The 20,247-nt window shown below is 43.7% G+C and overlaps 1 protein-coding gene across 1 annotated transcript in view; it reads right to left on the reverse strand.

The window, feature by feature from the left end:
* The window catches only part of dnah9 (dynein, axonemal, heavy chain 9), a 127,189-nt gene that overhangs the window by 42,433 nt on the left and 64,509 nt on the right, over nucleotides 1–20,247 (reverse strand). Inside the window, exons 53-62 of the mRNA XM_042306070.1 lie at nucleotides 15,511–15,615; nucleotides 15,155–15,310; nucleotides 13,349–13,579; nucleotides 11,240–11,434; nucleotides 10,221–10,340; nucleotides 9,277–9,465; nucleotides 8,781–9,016; nucleotides 8,295–8,417; nucleotides 7,849–8,053; nucleotides 1,294–1,458 (exon numbers count right to left, since the gene is read on the reverse strand). Coding sequence (XP_042162004.1) covers nucleotides 1,294–1,458; nucleotides 7,849–8,053; nucleotides 8,295–8,417; nucleotides 8,781–9,016; nucleotides 9,277–9,465; nucleotides 10,221–10,340; nucleotides 11,240–11,434; nucleotides 13,349–13,579; nucleotides 15,155–15,310; nucleotides 15,511–15,615 — 1,725 coding nt within the window. The remainder of the gene's footprint in view (nucleotides 1–1,293; nucleotides 1,459–7,848; nucleotides 8,054–8,294; nucleotides 8,418–8,780; nucleotides 9,017–9,276; nucleotides 9,466–10,220; nucleotides 10,341–11,239; nucleotides 11,435–13,348; nucleotides 13,580–15,154; nucleotides 15,311–15,510; nucleotides 15,616–20,247) is intronic.

The raw sequence follows: 20,247 nt of genomic DNA on the forward strand, positions 1-20,247 counted from the left end.
GCAAATTAATCCCGGAACAACAGCAAAGGACCTTGTGAAGATGCTGGAGGAAACAGGTACAAAAGTATCTATATCCACAGTAAAACGAGTCCTATATCAACATAACCTGAAAGGCCACTCAGCAAGGAAGAAGCCACTGCTCCAAAACTGCCATAAAAAAGCCAGACTATGGTTTGCAACTGCACACGGGGACAAAGATCGTACTTTTTGGAGAAATGTTCTCTGGTCTGATGAAACAAAACAACAGTTTGGCCATGATGACCATTGTTATGTTTGGAGGGAAAAGGGGAAAGCTTGCAAGCTGAAGAACACCATCCCAACTGTGAAGCACGGGGGTGGCAGCATCATGTTGTGGGGGTTCTTTGCTGCAGGAGGGAATGGTGGACTTCACAAAATAGGTATCATTATGAGGAGGGAAATTATATGGATATATTGAAGCAACATCGCAAGACATTAGTCAGGAAATTAAAGCTTGGTCGCAAATGGGTCTTCCAAATGGACAATGACCCCAAGCATACTTCCAAAGTTGTGGCAAAATGGCTTAAGGACAACAAAGTCAAGGTATTGGAGTGGCCATCACAAAGCCCTGACCTTAATGCCAGAGAAAATTTGTGGGCAGAACTGAAAAAGCGTGTGCGAGCCAGGAGGCCTACAAACCTGATTCAGTTACAACAGCTCTGTCAGGAGGAATGGGCCAAAATTCACCCAACTTATTGTGAAAGGCTACCCGAAACGTTTGACCCAAGTTAAACAATTTAAAGGCAATGTTGCCAAATACTAATTGAGTGTATGTAAACTTCTGAACAACTGGGAATGTGATGAAAGAAATAAAAGCTGAAATAAATCATTCTCTCTACTATTATTCTGACATTTCACATTCTTAAAATAAAGTGGTGATCTTAACTGACCTAAAACAGGGAAGTTTTACTAGGATTAAATGTCAGAAATTGTGAAAAACTGAGTTTAAATGTATTTGGCTAAGGTGTATGTAAACTTCTGACTTCAACTGTATATGTCAGAGAGCATAGGTTCCCCTCTCCCGTCAAATCAGTTTAGGCACAAGCTAAACCCTAATGGCAGTCTACCTCAGGCTTATATACTCGTAAATATTTCAACCCAGACCCGCTCCAATATTAACTCAAACTATCCTAAACTCCAAAACCATCTCCTCCTCTCCTGCTATTTCACAGAGATGAGAGAGAGAGAAAGAAAGCTAAGAAAGAGAGAAAGTGAGAGAGACAGAGACTCAGAAACAGACAGAGATAAAAATAGAGATAATAAAAGAGAGAGAACCTTCTCCTCTATCTCTGCGGCAGTGCGTTTGGTGATCTCCAAGTTCTCCACCAGCTCTGTGTCTCCCAGGAAGTTCCCTGAGGCGGAGGAGAGACGGGACAGCAGGTTGTCCTCCAGGATCTTCAACGTGATCTTAAAACCATTCTGCTCCTTCGTCAGGTTCCACTACAGTAACATACAGACAGAAATAAACAAATGGAAAATAAAGATTTTCCATTTGGACTAAAACAGATGAAATAAAACATTGCAGTAAAATACACAGACACTACACACAAGGGTCAAAAAGGTAAGTTTAACAAACTCAAAGAAACACAAATAAAGAACTGAAACACAAAATGACAGAACAGAGAGAGGCGTAAAATGGCCGCCATTAAAACAAATCCTCTCTCTTCCGTAGCGGCTGACCTGGGGTTATCTTTTATCTCGTGAGGTGAAGCCAAATGCTAATGTCACTCTCAGGGTGGACAGTAAAGTTCTAGTCTATTCTATTCTATCCTTGGCAAACCTCGAAAGTTCCTTGAGGTAAACAAGGCACCAAGGGCGATGGGTTGCTCAGGGTTGGACGATGGTCATGTTTGATTAGAAACACTGTTGAACTACGTGTGGCCCATCCTTGATTCGGGACACTAATTACTGCTGGTGGTAGATAAACACGCATTAAAGGTGATGGTGGGGGCTTAATTCAGCGCAGGCATACTGAAGGATGCCTCAAAGGCAGAAGCAATCAATGGTCTCTGCATGGGCTATCTGGATAGATGAAGAGGAGGCTCTGGGGTGGATTAGAATGTCTTCCTCTCAAGGCTGAGGACATCAAGCAGCGGCCAACAGACTTCCACCACCCTGCTGCCGTCTGATGAGAGAGTCGATGCTGCTGCAGGATCCACAGGCTTTGATGGTAAACCAAACAAACACAAACACACGGACAGGCGCTGGACGGATCTCACACACACACACACACACACACACACACACACACACACACTTCTGAATGCCTGCACATGGCCTGGATTAAGGGGTATTAATCATCGCACACCATATGGAGAGGTGAACCTGGCCTTCTGAGAAAGCCTCAATGCTTTGGTTTTAACACCCTTTGTTTTTAAAATGCCAGGGTACCACAAAACTTTCACTTTTTAAAGATAGACAGGACCCTTGTTTCGTTGTCCTTCGCTCTGCTTGACCTCCTGCCGTTTCACCCCCCCCCAAACTTTCCTGCAGTCTTCCTGGTCTTCTACGGATTGCTTCTTAGCTGTAACCTGGTTGGGTGATTGATTCTAGTTAGTCCCAAAACAATTACATGCCAATGTGTTCCAAATCAGTAACAAGAATGGTGTCAAGGACATACTGTATATAATTGGAGGTACATAATTGGAGAAACAAGTATATGTATAATTGGAGGAGGGGTTCAAGTGAAGCAATTTGCCCTGTGAGTTCACGTCACGACCTTGACCTTCTCTCTTCTGTCTCCCCTCTCTTTCCACTGTACGAGGGCAAAGCTCGCCACATCAAAACACCCCCCAATTTTTAATAACAAGTCAGTTATTAATGTTTAGTTCTCAGTCGGCATATTGTTCACGTAATTACCCGGCCTGGGAAAAACAAACAATTAACCAGATAGCAGAAATCCCTAATTGGGATTAAAAAGAGATAATACATCTATCATTTCAGGCAGATGATTACTGAGAGCCAGTGAACAGCCCTGGTGAGGCAATATGGAAAACGGATCTCTCTCCCTCTCTTTCTCTCCCTCTCTCCCACTCTCCTAGGCTGCATCAGACACACACGCATGTACGCACACACACACAACAAGCACTGCACCCGAGTGGGAGGCCGTTATTAGAATTGTTAGGGGGATTCTATGGGTGTTCCCCTCTCTGAAAATGGAGTGTTGACATTTGACACTTCTTAACTGGACTTTGGATGAGTTCATTAAGCAATAAGGCAAGAGAACCCGTGGATTATCGAGAGTAACACACAGTTTAGGGCTGTTCTTAGGCTCGACGTGAATGCAAAGCGCAGCAAGGTTTATAGAAACCCCGCTGTTTGAATACAACATCTAATGTTGGCAACATCTTTATTCCAGTGGAGATAAAGTTTATGAATTGCCTGGCTGAACTATGGGACAGGGAATATTTCAAATGTAACTGTTATCACAAATTACGGTCCTTTGTGGTTTAGTTGGTAGAGCATGGCGCTTATAACGCCAGGGTAGTGGGTTCGAATTCCCATGACCACCCGAATGTAAAATGTATGCTTGCATGACTAAAATGTTATGGATAAAAGTGTCTGCTAAATGGCATATATTATATTATTACCCGTGGATTATCATGAATAACTAATGCCTATCAACCAATCAGCATCCAAACTATCCTATTCAGCTCAGTAGCTAAACTCTAAACTCATTAGAGGAATAATGGCATGAAGTTGATTCAGAGACAATAAACAGGTCTACAGGCAGGCTCTATTTACAGGCTCCTATCAGTACTGTGATTGTTATCAGTCAGTAGAGAGGAAACGTGTTGTTTACTGGGGAACACAGAACAGGTTATAACCAAAAAAACAAATTCTACTGGGAATTGTTTGGATAGCAGGTGCATGGAGTTAGCCACGCGTTTACCCCGCTTAACTTTTAACGTTAATTAAAAAGATAAGAGTTCCACATCACGTCTTTTCCTTCCCCTCTTTTTCCTCATCTTCTTCTTCCTCTCCTCCCATCTCCATGAAATGCTAATTAAACAAGCTTCATTAAATCACATTTCACTTCTCCGCTGCGTTTTGCTGAGGGGACACACAGGCGGCTTAAAATAACACTGCCGTTTTGTGTGCGTTTGTGTTTGTGTGTGTGTGTGTGCCCATCTGTGTGTGTGCCCATCTGTGTGTGTGTGCCCATCTGTGTGTGTGTCTGTGCCTATCTCTGTGTGCGTGTGCCCATCTGTGAGTGTGTTTGTGTTTGTAAATGCCCGTCTGTGTGTGTGCCCGTCTGTGTGTGTGTGTGTGTGCCGTCTCTGTGTGTGTGTGTGTGTGTGTGCCCATCTCTGTGTGTGTCTGTGCCCATCTCTGTGTGCGTGTGCCCATCTGTGTGTGTGTTTGTAAGTGCCCGTCTGTGTGTGTGCTCGTCTCTGTGTGCCGTCTGTGTGTGTGTGTGTGCCCATCTTTGTGTGTGTGTGTGCCCATCTGTTTGTGTGTGTGCCCATCTCCGTGTGTGTGTGCCCATCTCTGTGTGTGTGCTCGTCTGTGTGTGTGTGTGTGCCTATCGGTGTGTGTGTATGAGCCCATCTCTCGGTGTGTGTGTATGAGCCCATCTCTCTGTGTGTGTGTGCCCATCTCTCTGTGTGTGTGTGCCCATCTCTCTGTGTGTGTGTATGTGCACATCTGTGTGTGTGTGTGCCCATCTCTCTGTGTGTGTGTGTCTGCATGTGTGTTTTCAGGTTATTAAACATTATGATTTGTCTTCAGATGAAAGCCTACAGGTCTGATTAAACCCTCCCTACAGAGGCCCAATGCCAACAAGCAGCAAGCTGAATGAAATCCACTGGATGTAAATAGAATCACTGCTACAGTAAATCTCCACTCCGCACTACTCCGACCCGCTGACTGAGTTTTACAATTATCAGAGTTCCTGATCTCTCCCAAAACACTGCCGTCAGCCGAATGTGTTTCTGAGTAAAGTTGGGCTTTCTGATTTGGTTTAATGTGGTGGTGGGGGGGGAGTGGGGAATAGAGATAGGGAGATTAAGACAAGAGTGTGTGTGCGTGTGTGTGCGCGCATGGGTGCTTGAGTGTGTATGCGCGCATGTGTGTGTGTATTACTGAGTGCGGGGGATGGACAGGGATGCTGAGCTGATAGTAGCAGTGTTTCAGTGACTGTCCTGTCTAAAGGTTTCAGGACATCCATATCCAACAGCCGTGGACACAAAGCCGATCCTGGTTATCGTCGATGCTGTGAGCATGTGGCATCATTAAGTTCCTGGGCTTTGATCAAGACCATTCTTCCAGTTACCTGCATTCAGATACTGCACATGTCGGCCATTCTCTCTCCCTACATAACAACCCTCCACTCTCATTACCTTCAACACTGGAAGGCAAGCCAAGCATCTCAAATGACACCGTATTCTCAACCAAAGGATGAAGTTTAAATGTAATGAATGCGCTGTCTACAAAATAGGGTGCTATTTTGGTACACAGTTCAAGGTGACATCCCATTGACTCTGGTCAGAAATAGTGAACTACTTGCATAGGGAATAGGGTGTCATTTGAGATGTAATGCTGAGGTGTTACTGAAGCGACAGGCTAGTTTACCGACATTATTATTACAATGCTGAGTAGTTGCTCATCAAGATGCAGTTGATGAGGCTAGTTAATTGACTAGGGCAGACAGACGTGTGTGAGCGCGCACACACACACACAATATTCTCTACGTGATGGACCCAGGGCCCAATAATTATCACCCTTCCAGTTAACGTCTCGCTAATCAAAGCGTCTGACGATTGTTTTTGGAATCAAAGAGCTCGCCGCCGCGGGCTCTATCGCAGCCGCTTGTGATGTTAAAACTTTGTTAAAAGAAGAGGAGCGAGATAATGATGAGAGGCTGCAAAAAGTCGCTGACTCTAGTCAGTGTTGATGAATCTGTTGTTAGTTACACCTAAGGAGAAGAGACATCAAACCCTGCTCGACTCTTGACAGTCTAACTCTCAGATGGTATCTGAAGACGAAAGATGAAAAGACTAAATGAAACCGGACTGGTTTGAGTGTCTGACTGGTAAATGTCTAGAGCTCGTTTCGATACCCGAGGGAGAGTCACACCATATGTTCCTACAGTATCCTCACTGTTGATTCCCCACTTCCAGTAATGTATGCTCGTCACACACCACCGTTCAAAAGTTTGGGGTCGCTTAAAAATGTCTTTGTTTTTGAAAGAAAAGCACATTTGTTGTCCATTAAAACAACATCAAATTGATCAGAAGTACAATGTAGACATTGTTAATGTTGTAAATTACTATTGATGTTTAATGGAACATCTACATAGGCGTACAGAGGCCCATTATCAGCAACCATCACTCCTGTGTTCCAATAGCACGTTGTGTTAACTAATCCAAGTTTATCATTTTAAAAGGCTAATTGATCATTAGAAAACCCTTTGGCAATTATGTTAGCACAGCTGAAACTGTTGTCCTGATTAAAGAAGCAACAACTGAGCAAGAGGACAAGTACATTAGTGTCTAGTTTGAGAAACAGACACCTCACAAGTCCTCAACTGGCAGCTTTATTAAATAGTACCCACAAAACACTAGTCTTAACGTCAATTGTGAAGAGGCGACTCCAGGATGCTGGACTTCTAGGCAGAGTTCCTCTGTTCTTTTGCCCATCTTAATCTTTTCTTTTTATTGGCCAGTCTGAGATATGGCTTTTTCTTTGCAACTCTGCCTAGAAGGCCAGCATCCCGGAGTCGCCTCTTCACTGTTGACGTTGAGACTGGTGTTTTGTGGGTACTATTTAATGAAGCTGCCAGTTGAGGACTTGTGATGCTTCTGTTTCTCAAACTAGACACTCTAACCAGCTACAATAGTCATTTACAACATGAACAATGTCTACACTGTATTTCTGATCAATTTGATGTTATTTTAATGGACAACAAATGTGATTTTCTTTCAAAAACAAAGACATTTCTAAGTGACTCCAAACTTTTGAACGGTGGTGTACATTAACAGTTGAATGAGAGGGAAGCCTGAAGCTTCAAGCACGTAAAGGAGCGGTACTAGAATTCCTATCTCAGATCCCTTTTGATTCTCTCCATGTTAGCCACAGTGGCCATTTAGTGCCAGAACGTTCACCACAGAATAACCATGTTCCATCCAACCATGTTATGCGGACGTATATAAACACTCCTGACAGGCCTGATGGAAACAGCACATTTGTTGGTATAATGTCCTAATGTCGACAATACAAAATACACTAGATGTATAGATTTTTTTGTGGTGAAATAGATCGGGAAAATTGCTGTGGAAACACTTTTACTTGTCAATATTGATATAATAACCATCACATTGAAGTAAACAAGGGTTCACACCATGATGTGTTGTGTTGTCCTCCCACCACGTGGAAAAGCATGAAGAGATTAATAGGCAAATGAAACAAGTTATGAACTTCACATGGTGGTTAAGTGATGGACGGTGATGAGCTTGATGCAAATTTCCAATAGATATCTAGGGTATTATTTGTATGCTGGTGACATGATGATCGGCTGCCAATTATCAAATAAAATGTATCTTGCTCTTATCCATATGACATCATATAACCTACCCTCTCCACGTTATCAGCAAACTGTTGTCTAGACAGCATGCACCAAGACGAGATTGGGGAAGTTCGCTGTTTATCGCAACAGTTTTTGTGACAAAACCATCCAGTCAGTTTGAAGGAAACACTCTTCCGCCGTTAAAACGTGCATATATTTGCTATGCAAATATTTGATCATTCCCTTGAAAATATTTTTGGGGGGTGGGGGTGGAAACCTAGCTAACGACCATCATCATAGACGAAACGCTAACTGTGCCCCACCTTGAGTTCCTCCAGGTCAGGCCTCTCCATGCTGACCACAGCAGCCAGTAGCTGGTCCTCCAGACCATCCCTGGTCACGGTAAAGTTCATCAGGGTACACTGGGCTTGGAGCTCGGGCTGGTAGTGTGGGCTGGCCAGCTTAGTGTGGAGAATCAGTCTAAAGCTGGGGTTGTACTCACACTCCTTGTCTCCTATCTTTATGTACCTGAGGAGAGGTGGATGGAGAGAGGAGAGGAGAGTAGTTGGAGGTGTGATGATTGAAGTCGTGCTGTACTAGGATAAATCCACATTTCAAATGTGTCAATGAACTTCTCGCTTCAATTTCTGACAGTGACCGTGCAAGGTCGGTAGGATTCAGCCTACTGGAACTGGCTGAAAAGTTTATTTTAAAGCAGGTTTCAGATTTGACGGAAAATGCTTTGGAAATCACTTAGAGAGTCACGCACCTGCCCTTCTTGATGGTTTCTCTCCCCAGTAGTGGCCCTAGAACAGGGTCTACAGTATCCTCTAGGTTCTCGATCAGAACCACGTCACCAGCAGACAGAGCTCTCTCTATGGAGTCCAGATACCTGAGAGACACATGCCCAGAAGTCAACACAGACCCGTGAATAGGAGTTTTACTGTCACTAGAAAGAGCTTAAGCCTTAATCAGTTTTACCCAATATTTTAAAGACTTTTTGTACTATGTTTGTTGAACCGTCTCCTGCACTATCGGTGATGGGTAATGATGTGGAAATTTCATTGAAGAAAATGTTTAATCTACATCGTTATAGCAATTCATTAAACCAGGAAGTGATTCTGAGTAAAGTCTTTCTCACCCACTCTGCCCAATAAAAGAGGCAATTATGGTCTCTATTAAGATTGTCAAGGAGAGCCCATTATATACCCTCTTCAAAAACTCTCTCCAGAACAGCTGCCATCTTGTGACTCACCCTCTCTGTCCGATGCGGATGACGCGTAGATCCTCTCCGTATTTGTTTTTGATCCACTTGACGCCCTGTAGCTGGGGGTCCACCATGAGGGGCCAGCGCTGGCAAGAAGTGAGGATGGTGGCGTTTTCCGTGGACATCCTATCGGCCGGCAGGCCCTCGTTCTGCCACGCCGCAATGTCAGCGTCGTCCATCAGCATGGTCAGAGGGTCCAGGTCAGAGGTCACTGGGATGGGCACCTGGGAGAGAGGGGAGGTGGGATGGGGGACGGTGGTTAGTAACAAGCATAGAAGCCACAGGCATCGAAATGGCATGGATCAGGGGTGGACAACCTCCTCTTGGAGATTCATGGGGGGGGCTTTTGGTCCAGCCCTGATTCTATTCATCAGCTGCTTATCAGGACGTTCATTAAATGAATGGCAAACACTTTTACAATGATGTGATAACAGAAATGTTGATTATTGTGTGTGTATGCATATGGCTCTGTGTGTGTTGTCACCTGTAACTGACTGAGGTATGGTCTCCAGGTGTTGTCCATGAGCTGCTGTCGGTAGCGCTTAGTGAAGTATCCCAGGTAGGAGACAAATGCTGTGATGAGGAGGACGTCCCCACACAGAGTCCTCTCCTGACGTCTGAAACTCTCCACTGCCTCCGCCCAACGCACGTTCTCCGACGCCAGACCACCTACCTACAGACCACAACACAATGTGATGCGGCAGGACACAACACCACACATAACCATGGAGTGAGACAGGCCATATCACAATTCAAGTGGTGCAGCGGTCTAAGGCACTGCATCTCATTGCCAGAGGCGTCACTACAGTCCCTGGTTCGAATCCAGGATGTACATCACATCCGGACGTAATTGGGAGTCCCATAGGGCGGTGCAAAATTGGCCCCGTGTCGTCTGGGTTTGGCAGGGGTAGGCTGTCATTGTAAATAAGAATTTGTTCTTTACGGACTTGCCTGGTTAAGTAAAAAAAATATTATTAAAAAAATCTAGAATTTTCATGCAAATCTCATATTGATACCAAGGCATGATTAACACAAAAGTCAAAGTTAAGGCTCTTACAATTAGCATTCTGCCCTGAGTGACACTGATTACCCACACTGCACCCTGCTAGCTGTAGACTCATTAAAAAAGTATACCGTCAGTAGCCTGTCTTAATTACAATAACATCAATGAATAGAGGTGTGATAAAGTTATAGAACACAGCTGGTTTGGAAATAATAAGCTTAACTTAGCAATAATGATTACAATGTTGTTTGACACTTTTAGAAAATGCTGATCCTTCTATTCCTTTGTTGGCCTGTCTCTCATCAAGTGGAGATTACCACCCTCACACTGTCAACACAACACATCTCCTTACTGAATACTGATCAGCAGGCGATGTGTATGCCCCCAGGTAAGTGTGTGTGTGTGTGTGAGTCTGGCCAACTCACCAGGCGGTTGGCAAGAGAGATGGTGCGAGCGGTGGACTCAGCCTCCTGCTGGCATTTGAGCTTGTCGGCCGTGGCTTTCTCAAACTTGGCTGTCAGCTTGGCCAGGTTCTCATTAAGGTGCTGTCTCACACACACACACACACACACACACACACACACACACACACACACACACACACACACACACACACACACACACACACACACACACACACACACACACACACACACAGGAGAGAGACAGAGAGAGACACAGAGAGAGAGAGAGAGAGAGAGAGAGAGAGAGAGAGAGAGACAGAGCTTGGTAAATTGACAGATAAAACTTCAAATGATCTAAACGCTTGTTACCCGACGACAAGCTACTCCGGATGAAACAAAACTTTCAGTTTTCTGAAAGTTGCTGAAATGTGATCAATCTCCACGGAGGATTTATTAGGCATACGGAGGCAGTTATTACAAGGACAAACACAATTAATTGGTGGAGACACACAGGTTCATATTATATGATACTGAGGATTGCTAATTCCCCCTGGCTCAGAAGCCATTTTCTACACAAATGCTTTGGCTGACAGTTGAACAAACGACAGGCGGAAAAAAAAGTGGATTTGGAACTTATTAGAGTCTAAACTAGAAACCCTTCAGGGTTGGACGTTGGCAGACAGCAAGGCGGCTGCTACGGCAGGGCTGCTACATGGTCTGACTTCATAAAGAGGGACTGCATAGAGGCTGCTAAGGATGAGGGTCTGAATGTCAAATACACAATAGGCCATTGACTCACAGCTATTATTTACAGCTATTGGGATTGTCATCTTGAGATGTATTTCTTGATGCCTATAACAGCCTCTGAATAGAATGTATTTTATACTCCCTTAAAGAAACATACAATTTATTATTAGGTAATTAGATGAATTACATTTTCAAAATGTGACTTCTGATACCATGATATAGTGGACTATAAAACCAAGTTTAAGAACTGTTTCTAAATCAGATTCAACCTGATCAGTGTTAGGTTAACTCACGTTGATCTTGGTCTTGATGACTGTGAGTTTTTCCTGGGCTGCAGCCAGCTCAGCGTTGGCCTTGCTCAGAGCCTGTCTCTTGGGCTCCACCTCACAGAACACCTGGTAGAACTTGACGATGTTTAGGACCCAGGAGCAGAGGCCCGCCGCAGCGTTGGACTTAGAGGCCACTAGGTCGGGCTGGAACTCTGGGTCCTGCAGAGTTGGCATGGGGTGGAGGGACACGATTAACACGTTCAATGAAAATGTGCTGCTTGACATCATGTCGGAGGTTATGCAAGCTGGTAAGTACAACTGGTCTTGCATGTTGAGTTCTTGGGTACTCTAACAGATCCAACACTCTCACCTTCCTCAAAAGACGGTTTAATAAAGTATCACAATAATATGACACTATCATCACTGAATTATTCTCAAACAAATTCCCTAAAGTAAAACAGTAGGTAAGGCTGTGTGACTGTACCAGTATGGAAGGCTGTGTGACTGTACCAGTAGGTAAGGCTGTGTGACTGTACCAGTAGGTAAGGCTGTATGACTGTACCAGTAGGGAAGGATGTGCGACTGTACCAGTAGGTAAGGCTGTGTGACTGTACCAGTAGGTAAGGCTGTATGACTGTACCAGTAGGTAAGGCTGTGTGACTGTACCAGTAGGTAAGGCTGCATGACTGTACCAGTAGGTAAGGCTGCATGACTGTACCAGTGGGTATGGCAGTGTGACTGTACCAGTACCGTATGTACAGCTGTGTGACTGTTCAAGTAAGTACGGCAGTGCAACTGTACCAGTAGGTAAGGCTGTATGGCTGTATTCTACTAGTAGGTAGGGCTGTATCACTGTACTCTACTAGTAGGTAAGGCTGCATGACTGTACCAGTAGGTAAGGCTGTGTGACTGTACCAGTAGGTATGGCAGTGTGACTGTACCAGTAGGTAAGGCTGTGTGACTGGTAAGGCTGTGTGACTGTAACAGTGGGTAAGGCTATGTGACTGTAACAGTAGGTAAGGCTGTGTGACTGTACCAGTACCGTATGTACAGCTGTGTGACTGTACCAGTAGGTATGGCAGTGTGACTGTACCAGTAGGTAAGGCTGTGTGACTGTACCAGTAGGTAAGGCTGTGTGACTGTACCAGTAGGTATGGCAGTGTGACTGTACCAGTAGGTATGGCTGTGTGACTGGTAAGGCTGTGTGACTGTAACAGTGGGTAAGGCTGTGTGACTGTAACAGTAGGTAAGGCTGTGTGACTGTACCAGTACCGTATGTACAGCTGTGTGACTGTACCAGTAGGTAAGGCTGTGTGACTGTACCAGTAGGTAAGGCTGTGTGACTGTACCAGTACTGTAGGTAAGGCTGTGTGACTGTACCAGTAGGTAAGGCTGTGTGACTGTACTCTACTAGTAGGTAAGGCTGTGTGACTGTACTCTACCAGTAGGTAAGGCTGTGTGACTGTACCAGTAGGTATGGCAGTGTGACTGTACCAGTAGGTAAGGCTGTGTGACTGGTAAGGCTGTGTGACTGTAACAGTGGGTAAGGCTGTGTGACTGTAACAGTAGGTAAGGCTGTGTGACTGTACCAGTACTGTAGGTACGGCTGTGTGACTGTACCAGTAGGTAAGGCTGTGTCACTGTACCAGTAGGTAAGGCTGTATGACTGTACTCTACCAGTAAGTATGGCTGTACTCTACCAGTAGGTAAAGCTGTATGGTTGTAATCTACCAGTATGCAAGGCTGTATGGCTGTCCTTTACCAGTAGGTAAGGCAGTATGAATGTACTCTACCAGTAGGTAAGGCTGTATGACTGTACTCTACCAGTGGGTAAGACTGTATGACTGTACTAGAAGGCTGTATGACTGTACCAATAGATAAGGCTATATGACAGTACTAGAAGGCTGTATGACTGTACCAGTACTGTAGGTACGGCTGTGTGACTGTACCAGTAGTTAAGGCTATATGACAGTACTAGAAGGCTGTATGACTGTACCAGTAGGTAAGGCTGTATGGCTGTACCGGTAGGTAAGGCTGTATGACTGTACCAGTAGGTAAAGCAGCATTAATGTACTCTACCAGTAGGTATGGCTGTATGACTGTACTCTACCAATAGGTAAGACTGTACTCTACCTGTAGATAGGGCTGTATGGCCTTGAGGCAGGGCTCTGGGATGTTCTGCTTGTTGAAATGGACCAGGGAGTCCAGGAACGCATCTACTTTGGCCATCATCACCTTGGCAGCCTTCCAACTACGGTCCTTAGGAACCCGACCACCCGGTGCCATCAGAACCATGACTGCAGCGGTCACGTTGGTCACAGCCACCACAGGAGAACCAAACGACTTCAGCTCAGTCAGGTTGTTCTGGAGGGAGAGATGGAGGGAAGGAAGAATGGATTGAAATTGCATTTGGAGGGCATCAGCTTGACCAGGCTATTATGAAAAATGAGAAGGAGGGATAGAGACAATGACAGAGATTAAAAACTGGAATGCACTTGAAGGACTTCCACTCTGCCAGGTTATTCAGTGCAAGGGAAGGATGAATAAAAAAATATGAAAAACTAGATTTCATTCAAAGGACTACAGTTACATTTATATGATATTTTAGTCATTTAGCAGATGCTCTTATCCAGAGTGACTTACAGTTAGTGCATTCATCTTAAGATAGGGGCGACAACCAACATACTGTATCACAGTAAATACACTTTTCAATAAAGTAGTTATCAGCAATTAATCAGCAGTTCAGTTCTAGAAAATTCAATTCTAGAAAAAAAGTAGGTTTATAAAAATCGGAACAGTTTGCTGACTTTGAGAAGAAGAAGAAGAAGAAGAAGAAGAAGAAGAAGAAGAAAAGAAGAAGAAGAAGAAGAAAAAGAAGAAGAAGAAGAAGAAAAGAAGAAGAAGAAGAAGAAGAAAAAGAAGAAGAAGAAGAAGAAGAAGAAGAAGAAGAAGAAGAAGAAGAAGAAAAAGAAGAAGAAGAAGAAGAAAAAGAAGAAGAAGAAAAAGAAAAAGAAAAAGAAGAAGAAGAAAAAGAAGAAGAAGAAAAAGAAGAAGAAGAAGAAAACAACAGGGAATACTAATTGGAGTCTTTAGAGAGGGTAGCCTAGCCGGAAAAGAGATGTCAGTTCTGGTTGGGTGAACACAGAACACCTTAAACCACTCAGGTGCTTAGTGAATCCCACAGCTCTCGCCTATAAAACCAACAGAGAACGGCTATAGGGCTAGATAGTAAGAAACCGCCGGACATTGAGCCGTGAATATTTTAGCACATTATTTTGTGGAAAATACCATAATTCCATATCAAATCTGATATACTGGAAATGAAACCCATAAGGTATCAAACTGTGAGTGTGTTTGTGTGTTTGTGTGTGTGTGTGTTTGTGTGTGTTTGTGTGTGTGTGTGTGTGTGTGTGTGTGTTTGTGTGTGTGTTTGTGTGTGTGTTTGTGTGTGTGTTTGTGTGTGTGTTGTTTGTGTGTGTGTTTGTGTGTGTGTTTGTGTGTGTGTGTGTTTGTGTGTGTTTGTTTGTGTGCTCTTGTGTGTGTGTGTTTTTGTGTGCGTGTGTGTTTTTGTGTTTGTGTGTTTTTGTGTGTGTGTTTGTGTGTGTGTTTGTGTGTGTGTTTGTGTGTGTGTTTGTGTGTGTGTGTTTGTGTGTGTGTTTGTGTGTGTGTTTGTGTGTGTGTTTGTGTGTGTGTTTGTGTGTGTGTTTGTGTGTGTGTTTGTGTGTGTGTTTGTGTGTGTGTTTGTGTGTGTGTTTGTGTGTGTGTTTGTGTGTGTTTGTGTGTGTGTTTGTGAGTGTGTTTGTGTGTGTGTTTGTGTGTGTGTTTGTGTGTGTTTGTGAGTGTGTTTGTGTGTGTGTTTGTGTGTGTGTTTGTGTGTGTGTGTTTGTGTGTGTGTGTGTGTTTGTGTGTGTGTGTGTGTTTGTGTGTTTGTGTGTGCACCTTATTGAGAGTGTTAAGAGCCTCCTGTGCTGCTATGAGGGCTGGTTCAGCCCTGGCCAGATCCTTCTCAGAGTCTCTCTGTTTCCCTGTGACCACCACCGCTATGGCCGCCACCTTCTCTTCCTCCTCATCCGCCACAGTCTTCTCCTTAGACACCTGGTCACAGATCAAAGAAAAAGGACGTAGTACGCAGCAATGCTTCTCACAAAGTCTCAAAGTGATTCACAATAATGCTTTAGAAAATGTGGATTGCAATTATCCAGATGCTAAAAGCACTTTACAATACATTGTTTAGGGAATGATGAGGGGAACTCGACCCACCCACCACCAACAATGTTTTACAGTGCCACACCCACCTTCTCTGTTTCCACACCGACTACCTGGATCAGCCTATCAGCATCTTCGTTCTTCTGCTTGAGCTCCACCTCCTGGGCGGCCAGCTTGGCCTTCAGGTCGTCCACCTATCACAGGAGAGAATAGGAGAGGGCAGGTCATGGTTGAGGTTTGGTTGATTCTTCTACCTGTAATAGTGACCGGTGGAGAGCAGTGTCACATGCCTTATATGAGATCTGTGATGACAGGGAGGCTGTATGGTTGATCATTTTTGTCACGATGATAACGTATTATAAGCAGAAATCAACACATATATTACACACACAATATGAATCTGTTATCGACGAATAGAATCTCTGATGTGTGTTTTTACAGGACCAAACATTTTTAAGACCCAACCCTCAGAACAGACATCATTCTATCATACATATAATATTGATCTATTGCATAAAAAAAATCAGATTTTCTCAAAGCAGGGAAATGGACAAAAAGGGGACACAAATGGAGAGATAACATGTACACTACCATTCAAAAGTTTGGGGTCGCTTTGTTTTTGAAAGAAAATTTAAAAAATTGTCCATTAAAAATAACATCAAATTGATCAGCCTCTCTACACTGGCTTCCTGTTAAGGCAAGGGCTGATTTGAAGGTTTTACTGCTAACCTACAAAGCATTACATGGGCCTGTTCCTACCTATCTTTCTGATTTGGTCCTGCCGTACATACCTACACGTACGCTATGGTCACAAGAAGCAGGCCTCCTAATTGTCCCTAGAATTTCTAAGCAAACAGCTGGAGGCAGGGCTTTCTCCTATAGAGCTCAATTTTTATGGAATGTCCTGCCTACCCATGTGAGAGACACAGACTCAGTCTCAACCTTAATCTTTATTCAAGACTCATCTCTTCAGTAGGTCATATGATTGAGTGTAGTCTTGCCCAGGAGTGTGAAGGTGAACGGAAAGGCACTGGAGCAACGAACCACCCTTGCTGTCTCTGCCTGGCCGGTTCCCCTCTCTCCACTGGGATTCCTTGCCTCTAACCCTATTACAGGGGCTGAGTTACTGGTGCTCTTCCATGCCTTCCCTAGGAGGGGTACGTCACTTGAGTGGGTTGAGTCACTGACGTGATCTTCCTGTCCGGGTTGTCACCCCCCCTTGAGTTGTGCCGTGGCAGAGATCTTTGTGGGCTATACTCGGCCTTGTCTCAGGATGGTAAGTTGGTGGTTGAAAATATCCCTCTAGTGGTATAGGGGGCTGTACTTTGGGTTATATCCTACCTGGTTGTCCCTGTCCGAGGGTATCGTCGGATGGGGCAATAGTGTCTCCCGACCCCTCCTGTCTCAGCCTCCAGTATTTATGCTGCAGTAGTTTATGTGTTGGGGGGCTATGGTCAGTCTGTTATATCTGGAGTATTTCTCCTGTCTTATCCGGTGTCCTGTGTGAATTTTAGTTTCTAAATATCTCTCTCTAATTCTCTCTCTCTCTTTCTTTCTCTTTTTCTCCCTTTCTTTCTTTCTTTCTTTCTTTCTTTCATTCTCTCTCTCGGAGGACCTGAGCTCTAGGACCATGCCTCAGGACTACCTGGCCTGATGACTCCTTGCTGTCCCCAGTCCACCTGGCCGTGCTGCTGGCCTAAAGAAGGCTAGTTTTCTTGCTTCTTTAATCAGGACAACAGTTTCAGCTGTGCTAACATAATTGCAAAAGGGTTTTCTAATGATCAATTAGCCTTTTAAAAATTATAAACTTGGATTAGCTAACACAACGTGCCATTGGAACACAGGAGTGGTGGTTGCTGATAATGGGCCTCTGTATGCCTATGTAGATATTCCATAAAAAATCTGCCGTTTCCAGCTACAATAGTCATTTACAACATTAACAATGTCTACACTGTATTTTTGATCAATTTGATGTTATTTTAATGGACAAAAAATGTGCTTTTCTTTCAAAATCAAGAACATTTCTAAGTGACCCCAAACGTTTGAACGGTAGTGTATACAGTTGAAGTCGGAAGTTTATATACACTTTAGCCAAATACATTTAAACTCAGTTTTTCACAATTCCTGACATTTAATCCTTGTAAAAAATTTCCTGTTTTAGGTCACTTAGGATCACCACTTTATTTTAAGAATGCGACATGTCAGAATAATAGCAGAGAGAATTATTTATTTTAGATTTTATTTCTTTCATCACATTCCCAGTGGGTCAGAAGTTTACATACACTCAATTAGTATTCGGTAGCATTGCCTTTGAATTGTTTAACTTGGGTCAAACGGACACCTTCCACAAGCTTCCCACAATAAGTTGGGTGAATTGTGGCCCATTCCTCCTGACAGAGCTGGTGTAACTGAGTCAGGTTTGAAGGCCTTCTTGCTCGCACACGCTTTTTCAGTTCTGACCACAAATTTTCTCTGGGATTAGGGTCAGGGCTTTGTGACGGCCACTCCAAGACCTTGACTTTGTTGTCCCTATTAAGCCTTTTTGCCACAACTTTGGAAGTATGCTTGGGGTCATTGTCCATTTGGAAGACCCATTTGTGACCAAGCTTTAACTTCCTGACAGATGTCTTGAGATGTTGCTTAAATATATCCATATAATTTTCCTCCCTCACGATGCCATCTATTTTTTAAGTGCACCTGTCCCTCCTGCAGCAAAGCACCCCCACAACATGATGCTGCCACCCCCGTGCTTCACGGTTGAGATGGTGTTCTTCGCCTTGCAAATCTTCCCCTTTTTCCTCCAAACATAACGATGGTCTTTATGGCCAAACAGTTATATTTTTGTTTCATCAGACCAGAGGACATTTCTCCATAGAGTACGATCTTTGTCCCCATGTGCAGTTTCAAACTGGCTTTTTTATGGCGGTTTTGGTGCAGTGGCTTCTTCCTTGTTGAACGGCCTTTCAGGTCATGTCGATATTGGACACGTTTTACTGTGGATATAGATACTTTTGTACCGGTTTCCTCCAGCATCTTCACAAGGTCCTTTGCTGTTGTTCTGGGATTGATTTGCACTTTTCGCACCAAAGTATGTTCATCTCTAGGAGACAGAATGTGTCTCCTTCCTGAGCAGTATGACGGCTGCGTGATCCCATGGTGTTTATATTGTTTGTACAGATGAATGCGGTATTTTTTATTTTTTTTGACTGTATGTTTGTTTATTCCATGTGTAACTCTGTTGTTGTATGTGTTGAACTGCTTTGCTTTATCTTGGCCAGGTCGCAGTTGCAAATGAGAACTTGTTCTCAACTAGCCTGCCTGGATAAATAAAGGTGAAATAAAAAAATAAAAAATAAAAACCTTCAGGCGTTTGGAAATTGCTCCCAATGATGAACCAGACTTGTGGAGGTCTACAATTTTTGAGGTCTTGGCTGATTTCTTTTGATTTTCCCATGATGTCAAGCAAAAGAGGCACTGAGTTCGAGGTAGGCCTTGAAATATATCCACAGGTACACCTCCAATTGACTCAAATGATGTCAATTAGCCTATCAGAAGCTTCTAAAGCCATGCCATCATTTTCTGGAATTTTTCAAGCTGTTTAAAGGCACAGTAAACTTAGCGTATGTAAACTTCTGACCCACTGGAATTGTGACACAGTGAATTATAAGTGAAATAATATGTCTGTAAACAATTGTTGGAAAAATTACTTGTGTCAGGCACAAAGTAGATGTCCTAACAGACTTGGCAAAACTATAGTTTGTTAACAAGAAATGTGTAGATTGGTTGAAAAACAAGTTTTAATGACTCCAACCTAAGTGTATGTAAACTTCAGCCTTCAACTGTATCTACTGGATAATTTAATAGCGTTAAGCGCTAGAACTGTAATCAGACACACACAGACACACACACACACACACACACACACACACACACACACACACACACACACATGCAGGTACAAACACACACTCATGCCACACACACCCACTCATGCCACACACACCACACACAAATGAAAACCTGAAACACACACAATTTCCACAGAATCCATGCATGTTTCTATATTACCATCTGACTTCGTCAAAATGTTGCACAGGGGAAATAAAACAGAGTGATATTTGTTGTTCTTCGAGATAATTAACTAAACATGACGTGAGAGTGCTGAGGGTGTTGTGTAGAAGATGTCTCTGTTGGGTCCTGATGAAATCAACCCAGACAGAACCTGACGAGCACCGAGTGAGCCATCAGAGTGATGGGTGGGAGGGGGAGATGGAGGGAATGAGAGAGAGAGAGAGAGAGAGAGAGAGAGAGAGGAGAGAGGGAGAGAGAGAGAGGGAGAGAGAGGGAGAGAAAGAGATGGATTGCGAGAGAGCGATAGCTAATTGTTGTGAGACGTGGCTGTGAGATAAACAGTGAAATCGCTCTACATCTGGACAGCTCTCTATATACATGTAAACACGTACCACTGTGTATGGGGCTATCTAACACCCACACATAATGCCCTAGCTTCTAGACAGGGTGCATTGTCTTTATCAATTAAAATCCGTATAACTGCCTTACCACCCTCCCTCTATGGAAGATGAAATTCTGTCCAGGTGGATCTAAACAAACCTAAAGTTATTTCCAAGATCTAATTTACAGGAGAGCAGGTATTTTCCCCTACAGCACCATAACCAGTTCATCAGACTGGGAGTCTGGGACCGATACACTAGAACTCATCAGATCATGTTATCAGAACAGAGAAATGTGGTTGAAGAAGCAGAACTATTTTCCCTTAATCATTAAAGGCCCAGTGCAGTTGAAATGAAGTTTTTCCTATGTTTTCA

This window comes from Oncorhynchus tshawytscha, linkage group LG25 (genome assembly GCF_018296145.1).
Source record: "Oncorhynchus tshawytscha isolate Ot180627B linkage group LG25, Otsh_v2.0, whole genome shotgun sequence".
Taxonomy (NCBI): domain Eukaryota; kingdom Metazoa; phylum Chordata; class Actinopteri; order Salmoniformes; family Salmonidae; genus Oncorhynchus; species Oncorhynchus tshawytscha.